Source organism: Podarcis erhardii, assembly GCF_964252035.2.
Source record: "Podarcis erhardii genome assembly, chromosome: 1".
Lineage (NCBI taxonomy): Eukaryota > Metazoa > Chordata > Lepidosauria > Squamata > Lacertidae > Podarcis > Podarcis erhardii.
In genome coordinates, this window is record NC_138497.1 from 14656703 (window position 1) to 14677378 (window position 20676).

Consider the following 20676-nt stretch of genomic DNA (forward strand, 5'->3'; position numbering starts at 1 on the left):
CATGCATATAATCGATCTAAAAAATATTTTACTGATCCATGTAAGAATGTGTTAGTATATACATACCTGCTTTTATTCAACATGGATTTAAGACTAGATTATGAAGCTTCTCCATTCCAGTGGTTGTAAAGTTCTTAAAGAATGGCTCAGTCTGGGTTTCCAACCTTTTTAGGCCTGTAGGCACATTTGCATAGTTGAGTGAGTTCTGTGGCCGCCCCCGCTCCTAGATCACGCAAACCCTGGAGCAAAAGAAAGAAAGTGTATGCACACAATTTCTCTTTTCTAATGGATCTAGGTAGAAGCCAGATCCAGAGGAAATAATCTGAGCCTTTAAAAGCACATCAAGCTGAAATAGAAAGTGGAAAAAAGTCATTCTTCCAACTTTCTCCTTCAGCTTTATGCACATTTCAAGGAAGAAGAAGGTAACCGCCACCACAACCTCCTGACTTAGGGAAGGGTGTCCAAACTTTTTTCAAAGAGGGCCAGATTTGCTGAAGTGAACATGCATGAGGGCCAACCAGAGTTGCTGAGCTTTCAATTTTACCTCAAAGTTGTTGAGCTTTTTTTAGGATTTTACCTCAGGACATATACTGCCACAGGGGCCAGATTAAACCAGTGCGCCAGATTATGCCCCTGAAACAGACTGTGGACATGCCTGATTTGGGGCAAGTAAAGGGGTAGGCAGGGGAATTCATGAGCAGCAGGAGAAAACTTCAAGATTACCATTGTGCCCATGAGCACCACAGTGTAATAAAATTGTCTTCCCAGCCTGAAGGCCGGTAAAGATGGAGGCCTGCCTTTGAAGGGTGTTCCAAATAGTCAGTGCATCGACTTAGAGAGCCCTCCTTTTATGTCCACCCACAGCACTGCTGATGTTGGAAGAAAGCTGAACAGGGCCTTAGATATGGATCTCAGGAGACAAGCAGAATATGTTTCTTCATTTAGCCTAATCCTAGACCACAGAGGGTTTTAATATGTTAAAACAAAAAATAAAAAACCTCACACTTTGAGTTATATACCAAACAGTTTGATTTTAGTTATTGTAGTTGTAATGAGATATGGGGCTGCTTGTGCATCAACGCTTAGACTCGGTTTCCGCTGAAACTCTCCTTCTCCCCCTGCTGGTTCCCTCCTCAGCATCCGAGGGTCTCCTAGCATCCTGGAGCCCCTCCACCACCTTGAGCTCCGATGGCAGTTCCCTGACAGTAGTTATTTGAATTGCTAGCCTGAAATAGCATTCTGGTTACCACGCTTTGAACAGCTGAAATTTCTGGACCATTTTCAAAGGGAAGCTCATATAGTATGCATTATAGTTATCTGCTATATATATAAAACACAAGAATGATTGAGGCCATCATATCCTAAAGTGTCAGAAGGTCAAGGCTCAATGATATAACAAGGAGTATTTTCAATATTCATATGCCAGGCTTGTAAGTGATGATTGGGATGGCTTTGTATACATTTTTTGGTGGTTTTTTATCATGGTTTTGCTTTACTGTTCCGTCTTATTTTAACTAAACTGCTTTCATCACTTTAGAAAGGCAGCCTATTAATTTCCACACCACTGTTTATTTAAAAATAAATTCCAAGGTGACTTGCATAAGTAAGAATAAGCCCATAAATATTTTTAATTACATGGGATTTCCCACCTTGAAAGGAGTTTGCATTGTTTAACTCATAGCTGCATGGATAAGTACTCCTTTAGGTGGTAACACTAATACAGAAAAGTAATGCATCATAAGAACAGGAATTTGACTGTCTTTCCTAATAATCTTCCTTTATTTAATAAACAGAAGCAGTGGTCTACTGAAAGAGACAGAGAAGAAACATAGGCCATTTTTGTCATTGCTGTTTGCAATGAATAACATTTATGAATAACATTCTTTACTTACGGCAATTAAATACAAATACTGGCAGTATACAGGTTTAGGAGAGAATATATCATAATTGCCTGAAGAATTTGCACCCCGATAAGTATACTGATACGATCACAGAAACAAACATCTATCTATCTATAGGTAACAGAAAACAGTAGAAAATAAGGTGAATTGGGAGGTATAATTGTGAACAGAGAGAAAGTGAAGGATGAGATTGAAGTGGTGGATGGTGATTGAGAGACTGATTCATTAAATGCAAAGCATTCTAAGAAGGGCCCTCTTAATTCTTTTAATGAATCACTGGCCTTGTAGGCTTTCTGTAGGAAGAAATAGTTATGCTGATGTTGTTTTGATTTGTATCTACAGAGAACAATGACAAGATTAATCCATAATTGTATCATCATTATTAGGATACGAATTCCTTCTGTAAAAATATAATTAGGTTCATGTACTAATAAAATCAAAAGGCTACATTTTCTGAGAGTGTTTGTGTCTTGATCATCCATTTTCTTTCATTGCTACAGCACAGGCTGATTAATCTTTATTTTGTTTCATTGTTTACTGAACCATTAGCATAAATTGTGGAATATGTGCAGTGCTGGAGGCCTTTCACAGAGTAATGACGCTCAGGTCAATTAATCATTAGTAAAAACATGCATAATCCTTTGAGTATTACATCTACATTGAACAGTGCAGTATAACTTTTGCACAAAAAGTATCTTCCAAGAATTGAATTATGCATGCAATGTTAACAGCAGAGTGAAAAATGCTTTAAATATTATAGGTTGTTGCCTTCTACCGGGGACTGATTTTATAAGACCATTTTTATGGGAGCATGATGCAAGTTGAGTGAATATAATTTGAGGTTCCTATTTTTCCCCTTCCCCTATTCCCTAGCACATGCTCATGCAATTGCCTTGTTTTGCTCCTAGATTCCAATTTATTGCACTATTGCAAAGCTTTGGAACTGTATGGAAAAGTGTGGCCATATAATGAAAACAGAATCTGACTCACACTTGCAAATGTCTAGAGGTGTGGGAGAGAGAGAACTTGGACTGTATTTGTGCAAGTCACATCTCACCTAAGTATGGATAAATCAACCTATTTCTGGTCTATGTCACTTTTGTGCATTATGTCTGTTCTGTCCTGTTTACTCATTAATCTGCAAATTTTAAAAATCTCCGTGTAAGACACATTTTAGCAAGTATTTTGGGAAGTGCTTTCTCTCAGAATAGCATTTCGGAGTATATTTTTTTCTCAAAATATAGATTTTAATTCATTTTTATGATTATGTTTTTGCCACAAGTTGCATCATAATACTTGTAGCAGCATGGAATCCAATGGATAGCTGTTTTCCAATGTGTTAGTCCAAGTGGTGCAGACCACACCAGCTAAAAATGGTCCAGTTTGCCTAGTAGTGTCAAAGTTCTCTCCAGCTCTTAGGCCAGATTTCTTAGTTTAAAAAAAGAGAAGAAAAAAGGCAAAAGATGGAGAACCCATGGCTTTTCCATATCATACTGGACTTCAGTTCCCAGATGCCGCAGCAGCATGACCAGCAGTTGGAGACGATGGGAGTTGGAGCCCAAACAACATCTGGAGGACCACAAGTTCTATCCTTGTTTATATCCTCAGAAGAGCTCAAGGTTTCTAACAAGAGAGATAAAACCAGAAATTGACTTTTAAAAGCATGTCATAAACCAAAACTGAAACAGCATCAAGAAAGTAATAGAATACAACCTTTATATAAAAACCCAAGGTGGCTACAACCAATTCAATAAAACAACTATTTACAAAACAATATCCTTCCTCCCTTAAAAAAGGTTATTCTTCAGGGGGTTTTTTGTCCATTTTCTGCAATCATCAAAATCAAGTGAAAAAGCTTTTCCTGGACTGTTGTCGCTGAAGGCTGTGGGGGGAAGGGCTTCAGGCAGAGGGAGGCATAAATGCTCCTCTGCAAAAAGAAAATCCCTTGATGTAGGAAAACAGTGCATTAGGGGGAAGGATAAGCCCTTCTCCTTCACATTCTTATTTTCTGTGTGCAAGGATTCCCCCTTCCCAACCCGATGAACAATGTAACCATTTCACCCCTCATCCTAAAGCCATGAGGTCCAAGCAAAACATTTCCACTTGATTCTGCTGTTTGCATAAACTGGCTCTCAAGAGAGATTCTGGGGATTGAACCTTTTGCCCTGTACATAACAAAGCATGTTATGTACTGCCCATCCCTGTTCGGATGACATAAGCCTGCAAACAATATGCCTGTAACCCATCATTCAGATGGAAATGGTATAAACAGATGAAGTGTTTGTTTAAAAGCAGTGTGGAGGCATGGGGGAAGCGGCTTCTATTTTTAACATGTTCAAATGAAAGTATAGCTTCGGCTTCAGCGTTTGACACTCTGGGGGACTTTGCAGACTACAAAACCTGATGTTTTCCTTTTCGTGTTGTATTTTTGCTAGTATTGAAGCCAGGGTCTGTATTGTGATACCATGTCACTGCTGCATAGTGGAACGGGGGATAACAGCATTCCTTTTCACTTAGTAGCAGGAATTCACAGTGTTCAAACAATATAAAACAAAACAATCATCCCTCTGCTTCCACGGTTTAAGCTATGAGTGTTGGTCTTCTATAGCCAAAAGAGCACCAATCCATGCACAGAAGGAAGGTATCTTCAGGGAACAGACTGGAGTACCTGGCATCCTGAACAGGAGTACTCCGCACTGTACCTTTTTTGATGTCTATCCCACTTGCATAAATGTAAAATAAATAAATAAGCAATTGCTGTGTAGATCAGTAATGGCCATCCAAGTCGGTAGCAAACCTAGCAGATAGCAAAGTCTGCCACTGAACTCAACAAGGTTTGCTTCTATTGAAGCATGCATAGGACTGGGGTGTTGAACAGATGCCCTATATCTCCCTTGTTCCCAAGGGTTTCCCAGTCCTCAGTAGTGGATTTCAGGCCCTGTATACCCGAAGGAGCGTCTCCCCCCCCCCATCATTCAGCCCAGACACTGATGTCTAGCTCTGAGGGCCTTCTGGAAGTGCCCTCACTGTGAGGAGTGAAGTTGCAGGAAACTAGGTGGAGAACTTTCTTGGTCGTGGCTTCCACCCTGTGGAACACCCTCTCGTCAGATGTCAAAGAGAGAAATAATTATATAACCTTCCATTGGCATCTGAAGGCAGCCCTGTATCATAAAGGATCATGTCAGATGTTCCATTGTGTTTTTGTATATTCTGTTAGAAGCCACCCAGAGTGGCTGGTACAACTCAGTCAGATGGGTGAGGTACAAGTTGTTGTTGTTGTTTTGTTGTTACTACTACTACAACAACAATTTATTATTTCAGAGGGCTACAGAGAGGGAGGGTGAGGTGGGAAAGCCCCATTTTATAAACACAACTCTTTTCGGGGAAGTTAATATCAAAGCCGTTGGTTGTAAATGCTTCAAGAATAGAAAACGCTTATCCAAATGACAATCACTTATAATTTTTATGTCCTTGAGATTAATTGGTAGTTAATATGTGTGGTTGTTTAAGCAGATAAATTACTGAGATTCTTCCTGGCAATTTTAGTTTCATTTCTCTTTTGAAAACATGTTAGACCTTTTATTGCTTTGCTATGTTGCTGGAGGGGAAGACAGTCTCTTGAAAAAAATAAAATATACATCCATTCTTGTGGTACAGAACTACTGGTAAGTGTGCTTTAACTACTAATCTATCCATCTTTCAGTACTATTCCAGTGGCATCTTTTTTTGCTAACACCGCCCCCCCCCCACATACATATACACCCCCGCTTACAAGTACAGCTACAAAATATCTATGTGGAACTCCATTTTGCTAGTTTGTAATCATTATTATCCTACTTGGGTTTTTTTGTTTGCTTTTTTAGAGGACTAAAAGCATTCAACTATGAGTCATTCTGGATGCTATAAAATCTACCAAAGCCTTTAAATTTGTTTTTCTCTTGTCTTTTAAAAGCATGAGCAAGTGAATTTTATTATTTTGATTCAGGGTTGGGATGGGTGGGAAATTAATTTATTGAAACTGACTGGTGCTTTTGGCTCATTGCATCCCCTTGACTTTAATAGTTTTGCTTGTGTTCTATGTTGTTAGCTGGTTCATGTGTTGTTCCATTTCCAGTCTGAAAAAAGTAGCACAGAGTATGTTATATTTATCTTGTACATCCTGCTTTGCCCGATAAGAGAGCAGGTGTCGGTGCACGCCAGTCAACATGGTACCCTGTTATCCTGCACAGCAAAAACTGGTCTAGCATGTGCAGGGGAGGCAGTCATGGCCTCCTACTTTGTTTTGACAAGCAAATTCACACAGTTGGTTAATATGACCAAAGAAAGACAGAGTTAAACCATTCTCTTCCAGACTAAATGCAAAGTGTTTGTATTTTGAATTTAAACCAGAGTCAGCTGCAAAAGGAGAACCTATTCAACATTCTTCAATGAATATGAAAAGTGCAGTGCATCAAGCTGATTCGACCTGACAGATGGCTTGATCTTGTCATGATTAAGTTTTTCACTGCTGGCAAAATCCACTAGCCTTTTCTGTTTGCTGATTGCTGATGACTGCAGAGAGACAGCTTTTCCTATTGATAAAGGATTGTGGGGGCAGGGGCAGGGGCAGGGCAGGTTCTGTGCACGACAGAAAAAGCTACAAAACTTACCTGATAATGATTAATTTTTCACTAATTGAGAATGAGGGTTTACCTCCTGTAAGATTTTGAAGGCTATGTGCCAAGTTAGCTTGTAGACAGCAGTTATTGTGTTTGGGAAATCCGGGCTAGGTATGGGTGGGGAGATGGAGTTGAAGCATGTTGAAAAAATGCAAGAGTTCACAGCTGACGGGCAATGCAGCAAAATAGAAGTTTGCTCTTTTGAAATTACATGGGGAAGTTGCCAGCAGGTAATTACTCTTCCTATTTTTTTCCTTTTTAAAGAAACTATTTCTTTTTCATGCTTGACACACTCTGATGTTTCCCACTGAATTTTAATGGTATAGAAACAAATTGTTTTAATAACCATAGTTAACTCTGAAAATGTTTGTTGAATTACAGGAGCTGGGGCATATTAGTTTCATGCAAGATGCAAATTGTAAAGTTTTGTGTCATTATTTACTGAATTTCAGCTAAACTGTTGAAAAAGAGGATAGAGGAGAGGATGCAAGCAGGACATAGCAATGTTATGGTGACTCATGGTAACATATTCAGTCGTAAGGCTGTTTTCACTGTCTTTGTTTTCCGAAATACCTTTATGGTTTTGATGTTTTGCATCCTCTCCATAAATATTTCCTTAATACAACTGTGTCAGGAAAAACAAATTATAAAGTAGTCACTATGTTATTTAAGAATCATGTAATGAGTCTTAACATTTAGTGGGCTAGAGCATATCAAAATAAGATGGCATTTTCCTCACTTAATATCCAGAAAAATCCAGTTTCAGACGTTTCTATTTATAGAAATTGTGCCTGTTTGTATTGCTTGATGAGGCATTTCTATTACTCATATACTGCTTTTGAGTAAAGAATTATGGTAAACAAGTCAGAACATTTTGCCTTGCGTTTTTCAAGTTAGATAAATGGAGAATGAAAACCACATCTTTATTTACCAGTTTTAATTCTCAGTACCTTTGTAAGTATCACTTTACAAGTGCTATAAACAACCCACCCCACTTTCTCTCTATAGCTGCTTTAGAATTAATTTGTAGAAACTGCTTTTAGCTGTTGGAACTGATTACTAGTGATACTTCTTTGCTTGTGCAGTAGACAGTTGTCAGAGAGAGTTGTAGGGTATTTGTGTGTTGTATTGTATATGTCCCAGTGCCTCAGTAGCTATAGTTCCCCCCCTAAAGAAGAGGAAAGACATTGCATTTACAGTTTGTAAATTTATTTATTTATATATTTTATGAAAGCTTCTTGATTGTAGAAAAAAAACCTCAAAGCAGTTTACAAAAAAAATTTAAAAGAATCACTAAAAGAATTACAACCATAATTGAAAGCATATGGAAAGTTAAAACCAAAAAAGAAGAGACTAAAACATATTAAAACACATCCAAACTTTCTAAGCATCTGGGTAAGCTTGTCTAAATAAGAATGTCTTCAGCAGGCACTGAAAAGAATACAGCTAAGGCACCTGCCTGATATCAACACTGCCACACTGAACAATCAAGTTCTTACAGATGTGGTTGAATTAGAAGTTGTGAATGATAGGATATCTGAAAGCTGGCATCTGAAGTCTTTTCAGTAGTCCTAAGCCTTGTTTCAGGAAGCTTTTAGGTTTTTTGTATGCTTGTTGGAAGCTGCCCAGAGTGACTGGGGCAACTCAGCTAAATGGGTGGGGTATGAGAAAGAAGGAAAAAATATTATTAATGTAGACTGAGCTAAATGTGTCAGCATTTGGTGGTGGGTGATGCTAATAGGGTAGCAGCTCTATTAATTTTTGGGACTTACTTTATATGGGAAAATGTATATTTTACAGATAAAATCTGATAGACACAGAAATGGGATGATGATTTTCTGAACAGTAAAGAGTCCCACTTTACTAGTACAAGTTAAATGATTGCATACTTTTTATAATATCATAGTAATGTTAAAAAAGTTTCCAATCTAGAAATAAAGGGTTAACCTGTGTCAATAGTTCACCGGGCATATTCTTTTTATTTTTAATTCCAAAAACTGTGCTTGATTTATCTGAATTTGATCAGCCTGTTTCTTTCTATGAAGTTAAGCAAGGGGCACTGGTGTTATCATCGGTTTTCCAAATGGATTGTGCTGCTGGCATTTTCTGACCTAATTAAAAAGACAGAGCTGTGGATGAAACCATCAAGTGAACAATAACGCCATGTACATTGTGAGCAGATAGTGTTCTAGTTCCAGCAGAACTAGATATTCCTTCCATCTGATTCAAACATTGATAGCACAGTCTGCTTGCTATAGGAACTGGCAGCTAGGTGATTACAAAATATGAAATTCTAGTTTTGACCTAGAAAAGGAATTCTTGCCCTGGTAGGGATCACCTTCTATCACTCTAAAGAGCAAGGCTTAGTTTATGCCACGGTACAGTCTGTTTTGAGTGTTGGTATGTAGCCCCAGGAGCAGACTGATAAGTCATAGCAGAGCACAGTCAAAGTAAACATTGCGCAAAACACGGAGACTGTGCAAATAGCTTCCATACTTTGGAGAGGAATACACTCCATTTCCCCAAGCTTGAGGCCCAGCAAATGTCTTGCCTCTTTAGTGGCTTAGATTTCATGAAGCCTTGATGCATTAGAGGAGGGGAAAGTGTTTCTCATTTCTGTAGAGGGGTTGGGGGCCTCCATACAGTCCTTGGACTTCACCCCGGCCTAAGCCCCTCCATAGTTCTGATCTGTGCCCTCCTAAAGTGCTTTTGCTTGGCTGGCATGTGTCTTTGAACTGTGATAATGCCTTTCGCTTGCCTGGATGAATAATGGAGAGATGTGCGTGTAGAAACCTCTGACGTTTGTGTGGCTGGAATGTAACCTACTGTACAAACGTAAAAGGAACATCTACTGCTCTGCCCACTTTTGGCTCTGGCCTTGCCCACCACCGTCATGCAACCGCTGAAAGATTGCACATCAGGCAATGTAGTCATTGGACTAAAAAAAAGATGCTCTTACCACCTATTAAACACTCTGGAACTTGGGAACTGCCTTAATACTGAGTCAGATGATTTGGTCCACTTAACTTGGTATTGCCTGCGCTGACAACAGTGGCTCTCCAATGTTTCAGGAAGAAGCTTTTTCCATCCCTGCCTTGAGATGCCAAGGATTGAACCTGGTTCCTTTTGCATGCAAAGGTCTGCATCTCTGGCTCCTCTGAGCAGCATCAACCTTCAGGAACATTTTTTTTAGGTGTTTCAGAGATAGCATTTTGGATCCAAGCCAGACATTATTTTCTGCTGCTAGTAGAGCAGAAGCATAAAGAATTGAAAATGTTGGTGTAGGATGAAGCATCTCCACCATGAATCTTTGAGGGTAGTCATGTGTTCTGTGTCTTTGAGGGTAGATTTATCTTTTCAGAAGTATGGGCTGGCATTTTGGTGCCTATGGCATTGTGTGGACATGCATAGATTCCCCATTAAACTGTCATCTGAAAGTATACTTAAACTGCTTCCTTTTCCTTAGCGTAAGTTCACAAGGAAAATGTTTGGCAAATCCTTCCTCTTAAAAGCTGTGTGAGTAGCCATTATTTTCTTCCCTGTTCCTGAATTGATAAATAAGGAAGGATGATTCACATTGTCTCAGGTACTGACTGTTCTCCTACAGTTCTAGAGAACTGTGACACATGGTTTGTGCAAGGACATGCATCTAGTGTGTGGGCCAGGTGAATTCCCCCACATGGTATGCACTGTAGAAGGGTATTATTTCAGTATTTGTAGCTGTACTTTATCAGGAGGGGTGCTGTAACTTGGCTTGCTGATATGAAATTATTCCTCTCGGAATGGTCATAGAATCATAGAATCATAGAGTTGGAAGAGACCACAAGGGCCATCGAGTCCAACCCCCTGCCAAGCAGGAAACACCATCAGAGCACTCCTGACATATGGTTGTCAAGCCTCTGCTTAAAGACCTCCAAAGAAGGAGACTCCACCACACTCCTTGGCAGCAAATTCCGCTGTCGAACAGCTCTTACTGTCAGGAAATTCTTCCTAATGTTTAGGTGGGATCTTCTTTCTTGTAGTTTGGAACCATTGCTCCGTGTCTGCTTCTCTGGAGCAGCAGAAAACAACCTTTCTCCCTCCTCTATGTGACATCCTTTTATATATTTGAACATGGCTATCATATCACCCCTTAACCTCCTCTTCTCCAGGCTAAACATGCCCAGCTCCCTTAGCCGTTCCTCATAAGGCATCGTTTCCAGGCCTTTGACCATTTTGGTTGCCCTCCTCTGGACACGTTCCAGTTTGTCAGTTTCCTTCTTGAACTGTGGTGCCCAAGAAGGACACGTCCTGTCATACTGTACATCAACACCAACAAAGCTGCAGGGGAAAATGCAACCTGAAAGCTCTGAATGAGGGACTAAGAGTTAGCTCAGATTCACACTTTTTGTGGTACAGGTGTTTGCTGCATGTTCAGCAGTGTCTGGGAAGGCAAATATTACAAAGTATGAAGTTGGATTATGTATTTACAAACCACATGGGTGCATGCCAGGAAATGCCCTTTTTGAACCCACTTCATTGTTATGTTGCTTGCTGCTCTAAACACTGACACCTGTTTGGCAAACATCTTTGACAAATAAAGTGTAAATCAGCCCTTAATGGTTGTTTTAGAAAATGAAGGTAATAAGATGAGTCAACACTCAGAAGCTTAGCAGACCCTTCCTCAACCTTGGGCCCCCAGATGTTGGTCCCCAGATGTCAGTCCCCCTCTTCCCCAGCCAGTATGGCCAGTGGTCAGAAATGGTAGATATTGTAGTGCAACAGCTTTGAGGAAAGCTGGGCTAAGCTGGGGCTAAGATGCTAGGCTTAGTGACTGCATTATTATTTTAATAATATATTCAGTGGCTGTATTCTGAGCAGCCTTAGGAATTTTGTCTATGTGCAACAGTGGGGCAGGCATAAACACCAAATACTATTTTTACAAAAGGTTTTTGTTCATTGCTACCAAACTAGTGCCATTTTAGGTGCTCTGTTGCAGAGCGAGATTCCTCAGATTTCAACGAAGAAGAAATGTGTATAAGTCATCAGAATGTTAAGCCCGGAGTGAATTTATGGAATCTGTGGGAGTATATATCTTTTGCCGAAGGTCTTGTTTTAAGTATTTTAAGTATATGTTTAAAAGTAGGAGGTGCATTTTTCCATTGGTGGGAGCAAGAAGGTTTAATGTCTTACATATGATAGGCTCAGGTTTGTTGTGAAAGGTGAGTGATGTCATTTTGAGATCTACTAATAGCTAGTGTGAGCACAGCAGAAAGTTAGTTACCAGAGAGAGCTCTGAAAGACTAACGAAACGTTTGGCTCTCTTCTCACTGAGCATGATCTAACAAGAGAACTTCAAACTTTCCTGAACTTCATCTGCAATTTTGTTTGAGCTTTAGCTGTGAATTATAATGACTGAGATTAAAAGCAGGAACTTCAGTGATTAAGTAGAGCTTTCAAGAAAGAGCTGCTTGCTGGAGGGTTCTTCTGTAACAGAGTTCTCCGATGTTCAGAGGCTTAGCTGTCCTTCTTTGGAGGCCTAAAATACTGGTTCTAACGGTACAGTTCTGTGGCTGAAGAGGAATCTGGCTTGTTCTCCCTCAACCATCATTTGCCATGTGGATGGAAAGGAAGCAGCTGAGAGTAAAACTACAGGTTTAAATCTTTGTTTGTTTTTCCTTTCCCTTTCTCTTCCCCAGTGCTAAATAGTTACTGTGAAAGACACAGATGGTAAAGATTTGTGTCCAAAGTAAACACAGTAATGTTACAGAAAGTATGTTTGTAACTAATAGCCACTGTCCTGGTTTGTTATTTTGTTATCTTTTGTCAAGGGTGTGAAATTGCATTCTTTGGAAATAGTTTCGTTGTCTGTAGCCACTTTCTATTGCGGACTATTTTACAGGATAAAGTTAATTCCATAGACGTATACTGGGAAGTTACGTTTAGTCAAATGCTAATGAGTTTGAACGCGCTATCATTTTATATATACTGCAGGTTATATAATATTAATATGACATTGATTAACATGATATAACTTTTATTATATAACGTATTATGAAGAACAGGAGAGCAGTACTATAAGAATTTAAGATAATAACTTGATTGATTGAGTTCATTGTGAAAAATATACTTTGAAATGAGTCTAGCACTTAGTCAAAACAAAACAAATTCCTTCCAGTAGCACCTTAAAGACCAACTAAGTCAGTTCTTGGTATGAGCTTTCGTGTGCATGCACACTTCTTCAGATACACACTTCTTCAGATACACACTTCTTCAGTGTATCTGAAGAAGTGTGCATGCACACGAAAGCTCATACCAAGAACTGACTTAGTTGGTCTTTAAGGTGCTACTGGAAGGAATTTGTTTTGTTTTGACTATGGCAGACCAACACGGCTACCTATCTGTATCTAGCACTTAGATTATTCTTTTTAAAAATAGGATTGTGTTCATTTTGAAAGCCAACATTCTTAGCTTTCCGCGTACATAACCTGATGCTCTTCTGTGTCTCATTTTTGTAAAATCCCATCAGTGCTTCCTAATGTGACAGTAACTGATGATCCTTGCCAAAACCATAGTTTGTAGTCAGATGACATCAGGGCTCCACCAAGGCAAACAATGGAGCTCTGAGTGCGTCAGAGACCTGTGGGTAGCGAAGCAGACCCTTCAGTGGAATGTGAATGTCAAATTTTGATAGCCTTCACAACCTGCTAGGAACAGTTTGTTCTTTTGGCATCTCTCATAAGAATATCTTGATTTTTGTTGTTGGAATTTGTAAATGCTTCATGGGTTGCTTTTAGGGGAAAAACCCCCAGCAATGCACATTTCAAGTTCTGCCTATAACATAAATTTATATGTTGCATGTAGTATTGAGGATCAACTGTGTGAGCTCTGTGTAAAATTATAACTGTAGGAATAATTGAAGGTAGAAAGCCTTCATTATACACAACTTAAAAATTGAATCAGACTGCAAGTGAGGTTTTCCTCACATTTTTTTCTGATTCTTACTGTTCTTGTGCTTCATCTTTTTGTGGGGGAGAAATGTTTACTTCAGTTTTTAACCTTTATTTTGTTGCAGAATGGTTGCCTAAAGTTAGTCAACCACCAGTTTTTCAGACCATCTGCTGCTTATTTTTGTGCGAGGACTGTGTGTGTCCAGCTTTGTTAATTACGGTAGCTCACAAGAGTTGCTAGCCTTCAAAAATGTTCTCTAGCCTGCTGAGAGCTAGCAGAAGAGGGATGGAGGGGTCCGTCTCTCTTGCAATAGCCTGCTGCATTTCTGTGCTGAGAGAAGAGGAAAGGGCTTCTCTACTCTGGCAGTCCACTTGGTTTCTGTGTTCAGCGCAGTGGAGTGCAGTTTCATGCACTCCACGCCTGTGGAAATATGCCTTGTGGCAACCAGGGGGAGGGCCTCCTCTGTCATGGTACCCAGTTTATAGAACCATCTCCCCTGGCTTTAAAGCAGGCACCAACCTTGTTGAGTTTTTTTTTGCACCTCCTGAAAACACATTTATTTACCTTTGGAATTTACCCTGAGAACTATTTGAGTTACAGACTGTATAGTTGCATTTTAATATGTATTTATTATACAGTTGTTCCTTGGTTTTCAAACTTTCAAACAATTGGTTCGGGAGTCCGTTTGACTCCTGGAACCATTCGAAAACCAAGGCGCGGCTTCCGATTGGCTGCAGAAGCTTCCTGCACTCAATCGGAAGCCGCATTGGATGTTCAACTTCCAAAAAATGTTCGCAAACCAGAACACTTACTTCTGGGTTTGCTGTGTTTGAGAGCTGATTTGTTCGGGAGCCAAGCCATTTGACAACCAAGGTACTTTTGTACTGTTTTAAATTTTTGTTTAATGCACTGACCTTTAAGGTTGTAAACTGCCTTGGGATTGATATGGAAGATGGTATATAAACATTTTAAGAAGTAAAAATAAAGCTACTAATTTTGATTTGGGTATCAAGGCTGGATGAAATTTGTAAACCACTGCATGAGGTTTCATCTAAAATAGTGTTTCCCAAACTTGGGTCTCTAGCTGTTTTTGGACTACAATTCCCATCATCCATGACCACTGGTCCTGCTAGCTAGGGATTATGGAATTGTAGTCCAAAGCAGCTGGAGGTCCAAGTTTGGGAAACACTGATCTAAAGACTAAGACAACAATCCTAACCCCTATATCTGCTGATCGGAAGTGGTGTTAAGATAGGGCAGAAGTGCCTTTCTTCCAGTACAGATGAACCACACGGGCGAAGGAGAGCCACAGTTACGATTGTGTCAAATTTTGCAATCATAGATCTACCGCTGGCACTGTTTTCATATGCAGTAAGCCCTAAATCAGGGCATTCTGAAGGCAGGATAGAGGCAGCTGAATCCAAAGCCCTTCATTCATTCCCATGTGATGCCCCAGGATCAGGCCCTCATTTATTTATCACATTTATATCCCACCTTTCCTCCAAGGAACTCAGGGTGGTATACATGGTTTTCACCTCTCTATTATATAGTCACAACAACCATCCAAAACAAGATTTGAAACTTTTTTGAATTGATATAGGAAAAACAGTAAACATAAAAACACTCCCAATGCAATGCAAGACACACACAAAAATGGTTCAGTTAATAAGCATAATATCCCACAGTGATCCCTCCAGCAAAGAGCCAAAGAACCCATTGGCTCCAACCTCTGGCAACAGAAGCATCTGAGCAGGAGGAGCATGTAGCCAGCTTAGTGGAAAGAGCAAGTAGCCATCTCAACTACCTTTGCAGTTACTTTCTCTCTGCATTTTGTTCTGCTTTTATGAGATGTGAAAGTCATTTCAGCAGACAGCAGCCTGCCCTAAGCATAAGCTTCCATGCTGTAGTTGTAAAACATGAAGCAACCATATATTTATGTATACATGATTATGGGATACTAGTAGATTAAGGAGTTTTGAAAGTGATGGTTTGGGACTCCATTGATTCATGTAAGTCTTCCTCCCTCTCAGGGAAGATTTTGTTTTTCTGCATCAGTATCTCCATTTGAAAATCCTGCTCCTGGGTCACTGCTTGGAGGCATTTAAACTCCTGGACATTCTGGACTTCCGGGTTGGCGCCATCGCCGAATGGCGGACTCACTCCGAGCTCCGGAGGGAGCCTGCTCGGTAGGGGCTGGGTCCTGCCGCGCCGGCGACGCGGGGACCCTTAAAAACCATGGGCGCTAAAACCCATGGACATGGTGACTCGGCTGGCACCTTTTGAGCCCCCCCCCAACCCGCGAAGGAGCCTTTTTAAAGGCTACGGAACGGGTGACAGGGGGGGTGTGCTTTGAGTCCTCCGCTTCCCCTGCCGAGCGAAGCCGCATGCCATTCGACGGAGAGCGCTGACTTCTTCCATTGGAAATTTGGACTTAAAAGCATAACCCGTGAGTAATCGGAACTTGGATTAAAAAAGGCGAGAAATTTTTAAAGAATTCGGAACGAGCGGGGGAGGCATAAAAAGGAAGTCAGCCCCCCCCCCCTGTTGTAGAGGAGCTAAAGTAAAGGACTTAACATCTAAGATTGAGCGCAACCTTATTTTGATAAAGTTATGAAATTTCGCGATGGAAAATTATAAGATTGAGCTGGAGGAGAAAAGTGGAATTTATTCAAAAAGCAACCCCCCCCCGGAACCTGGGAGCGTTTTAGTTAGAGCTCCGGGAGAAGACAAGGAGAGGTTTTGACAGCTGTCAAAGAGCTGTCAAAGCAGAAGAACAAAAAATGAGAACTTTGTTACGAGGACTTTGCCGGTTATATTTGTTACAAATTGGATACAAAATGTTTAAAACAAGGAATAATAAGTTACTTTGACTGGTGGACGTGATCTGGAAGGGAACTGAGTTACTACAATCCACCTAGAGGAGCCGAGGGATATTACAAGTTGTTGGCATCGAATTTGACAGAACTTTTTATCTCCTGGGAAACTGCAGAAATGGAACATTATTTTGGCTTCAGAGGTTAACACACTAAAGTAGACAATAGACTTATCTGTTGAAATATGGAAGGGACTTGGCATCATGTTTCGTTCCTGAATAACAGAGCCTCTGCAGTGGAATTTAGAAGCTTTTGGAATTAGAACATTTGTGCAGGAAAACAGGAAAAGAAAGAGGAGAGAGATTAACAAGAACAACAAGAATAATAAGAATTGGACAAAGTTGGAAGTGGGAACATTTGGGACATCCAGATTTGAAAGGTTTAAGAAATAAAATTGGAGTTTTACTCCCAAGTATATAAAAATCTGGATGGAAAAAATGGGCCTTTTTGAGATAGACTCCTTCCAAGATTGGACATTTAAAATTAAAGAAGACTGGTAAAGGACTATGGTTTAAATAAATGTGGGAGCTCCAGGAAGACATCAGATGTTGATCAATATGGGGAAAAGGGGGAGGGAAATTTGGAATCCAAAGGCTGCAAAATCATATTTTATTTTATTATATTTTAATCTATTATGTATATTAAAGGGGGGAACGCGCGGAAGGGAATAGGTCGATCTTAGGAGATGGGAAAATATTTTTAAATTGGGTTAATGATAATAAGGTTAAAATTTGGGATAATAAATTGCTGAATTTATTTGTAAGAATTGGAATATAAGAGGGGGAGGGGAGGGGAAGTCCTGGAAAGATGTTACGGAAAATAAGATCTTAAATTTGGATGTTTTGTTTTTTTTATATTGTTATAATTGGAAACTCTTAATAAATATTATTTAAAAAAAAGATTAAACTCCTGGACATTCTGGGATCAAGCACTGCTTTACTCTTGCTGGACACTACAGTGCCCACAGATGGCTTGTGATGGCACATTATTTTGGTCTCTGCTCCTTAGTCTTTGTTTTGCTTTATCATGCTGCCTTAGTCTCTTCCATGCAAAGCAGTGCTCCACGTTCAATAGTCAAACCATCTTGTATTTTATAGAAAGCATATAGGAATGCAAACAGAATTCCATAATGTCATGTATTGTTCATGTATGTGATTATATTTGTTTTACTTAACACCACGTTTGTACTTTCATTTTTACTTTATCCACTCACTGTTTTCTTCCTTTTACGTAGTTGATCTTTCATTTCCTTTTAGTGGGGATTTCTAGGAGGACTTTGGGGAACCAGTAAATAATTTACTAGCTTTTTATTGAAGAATGAGCTTTGTTTTGGTCCTCATTAGAAATTGCATTTGAAGTCCTATTAAGTAGCAAAATGCTACTTAAAGAACAGCTTGCAAGGAAGCTCTTAGTAGCTGGGATGCTATTTGTGAAGGCCTCACTGGCCCTCTGGCAGAATTTGTTGACTAAGATTTCCCACCTGAGCAGCTTTTGCTATTAAGTGTAAGAGTTTCTGTGTCCTTTCTAGGACTCTTAGGAGTGGTGTAGAGGAATTCTGGGATTGCAAAGACAGTATATATTGAACATTAATCTCTGGAGGACAAAATAGTCCATAAGAAGAGGAAATAACCTCGTAACATAAAGGAGAAAAAAGCACACACATTTAGGAACAAAAACAGTGAGAAGCTGAATACAGTTTGAAACAAATTATCCATTGGGAAATTTTGATATTTTCAGTACTTCCTAATGGCATCTTTTTTTCTCTTTGTAAAGCCAGTTCCTCAGCTGTTGTAGCCTGATCACATTGGGCTACCTTGGAGGTGTGTTTACCTGCCCTCTAGATTTGTAAACACAGTTCTGCTGCTCATCTCCCCCCTCCACACACACATTGAAGTAAATGGTAGGCTTTCATGTTGGTGGGGGAAAGGAAAGCATTGGACAGTGGTGGTTTTGTATCTTATTTGGATTACATTGCTTTATTATCTATTGTAAACCACCCAGAGAACTTTTTCTTATAGGGTCACTTACAAATGCTACAAATAAAACAAATTCTATGATTCCCACTCACCTCTACCCCCACCACCCATCAGCTGTAGTGTGGGCTGCATCAAGGAATTCCAGTGTTTCCTTCCCTTATCCCTCAAGGTGATGCCTATCATGTATTGGTAGAAAAGGTGGGATCTGTCCTTCATGAGATTTTCCTGTTTCAAGGGTGGTAGGTTCATCATCTATGAAGGCATGCTTCAGTCTCTGCTGCAGCCCTGTAGTGCGCCACACCACACTTGTCATGCAAACTTATATTTTCAAGAATATGAACAGGGGCAAAGGGCAGGCTGCTTTCCAAATTGTGTTAAGGACAGTTTATTGCAGAAAATGGTCAACTGTTAATGTATGGCAACTAAAATGTGAAAAAAAAATTATGAGCATTCACATAGTGTAATGACAGAATAATGTTGCTTCTCTTTATTCTCTGCAGGTTGGAAACCCACGTGTTGAACTCACACTTTCAGAACTTCAGGATATGGCTGCCAGGCAACAGCAGCAGATTGAAAATCAGCAGCAAATGCTGGTTGCCAAGGTAAACTGCACTTCCAGTAACAAGAGGAAGGAAAGAACAGAAAATGTGCTGTTTTCACAGAAGGCTCTAAGTCCCAGTAGTACAGAAAATTTGCAAATTGAGAAGTGATGTGGCATTAATCCTGTGTGTGATGCCATGTTGCCTTAGATGTAGGTCTCAAGTCTAGGGTCACATAGTCCATCGGTGATTGAGGCTTTATGGTTATCAACAGAGGTCCACCTACTGACTTGAGCAGAGACAAAATTTCAGTGCTAGTGTTCTTAACCCTTCTGTAATAAAGTCTTGTTCAGGGTTTTGTTCAATACAGTGATTCGCCACCATAATCATGTTATAATATCACTGTCATTTTGCTTTTAAATGGAAGAAACAATATTTACAAGGTGAAGTCTCTGTTGAGTTAGAGGACAGAAGTGAATTGAGAAGAGTTTAGGTTATACAGTAGTAGTTTAGTGTTGGGTTTTTTTTGTTTTTTGTTTTAAAAAAACCTCAGGAGAAAAAGGAAGCATTTCCCGTATTTGTTTAGTCCATAGGCTGTCATTCTAAAGAAGTGACATTTATCTTGCTCCAGATCTCCTTATCTTTGCCTGTTTGTAGTTTTCTGCTAGTCATTATTTCCTCTGGGAAACTATGTAATGGGGGGTTGGGGAGCCATTTTGCTGCAGGAGGAAGTGTGTTTGAGGAACAGGAAGTACAAGTTGCAGGAAACTTCACAGATGTGTTGGAATGAATGTTTCAGCTGGAGCTTGTTTTTGTGTAGATGAGAGATTTTATTTTGTAGCTTCAGAAATGAAGGGCCTGGTATTTCTTGGAGGATACAACTGGGAGGCACATAAAAACTTTACATTAATAGGTTCTTAAAAGATAAGTTCATGCTGTTGTTTAATATATTTGTTTCGAGACTGAAGAAGTATGCAGGTAAGATTTTCCTAATTTAAACACTGGCTGACTCACACTGAGGTTTTGTTTTGTTTAGAAGTAATAGGCAAGTGACTGGTAATGCTTTTCTAAAAATAAGACAGCATGATTACATGTTCTACTTGTTTTGATAGGAACAACGTTTACGTTATCTCAAGCAGCAAGAACGCCGTCAACAGCAGTCTGTGTCTGAGAGTGAAAAGCTTCAGAAACTTAAAGAACGAGTGGAAACCCAGGAGACAAAGCTGAAAAAAATCCGTGCCATGAGAGGGCAGGTGGATTACAGCAAGATTATGAACGGCAATTTGTGTACGAGTGGCTTCTTCCCATTTTTTTAAGCTCTTAGGTTCTTGGCCCAGAGGTTGGTTGGGGGCCAGGGCTAACAATATGTTTGAGCTACTGCTGTCAGCCAGTTGTATGGGGAAACATTAACATGAGTCATTCAGAACATGGAGTCCTCTGGAAGCCATTTTCACTATTTTGAGTGTACTTTTCCAGTTGCCATAATGAAGGGAACATGTTGCAGCGTAGTAAGCATCCTGCATTAGGCACACGAGCAGAAACATGCCGTTCTGTAGCATTTCAGAATGTCTTTTCAGCAGTGGCGTAGCGTGGGGGGTGCAGGGGGTGCCAGCCGCACCGGGCGCAACATTTTGGGGGGCGCACTCGCAGCTCTCTGCCCCTACCTGGCTCACTCCCGCTTGCAGCGGCAGCAGCAGCAGCCTGGCGAATAGGGCGCGCGCAGGGCGCACGGAGTGGCAAAGGCGAAGGAGACGAGGCAGAGGCTGCGGGCTGGCGGAGGAAACAGGAGAGATTCAGAT

At 40.2% G+C, this 20676-nt stretch overlaps 1 protein-coding gene across 8 annotated transcripts in view; it reads left to right on the forward strand.

Moving 5' to 3' along the window:
* PPP1R13B (protein phosphatase 1 regulatory subunit 13B) overlaps positions 1-20676 on the forward strand; it is a 73773-nt gene that overhangs the window by 34650 nt on the left and 18447 nt on the right. For 7 of the 8 annotated variants that reach the window (XM_081858931.1, XM_081858929.1, XM_081858928.1 and 4 more), the window contains exons 5-6: positions 18839-18940; positions 19990-20164. In XM_081858931.1, the coding sequence (XP_081715057.1) occupies positions 18839-18940; positions 19990-20164 (277 nt within the window). Of the gene's footprint in view, positions 1-11979; positions 12194-18838; positions 18941-19989; positions 20165-20676 lie in introns of those variants that run through there. The other variant, XM_081858933.1, reaches the window with a different exon arrangement.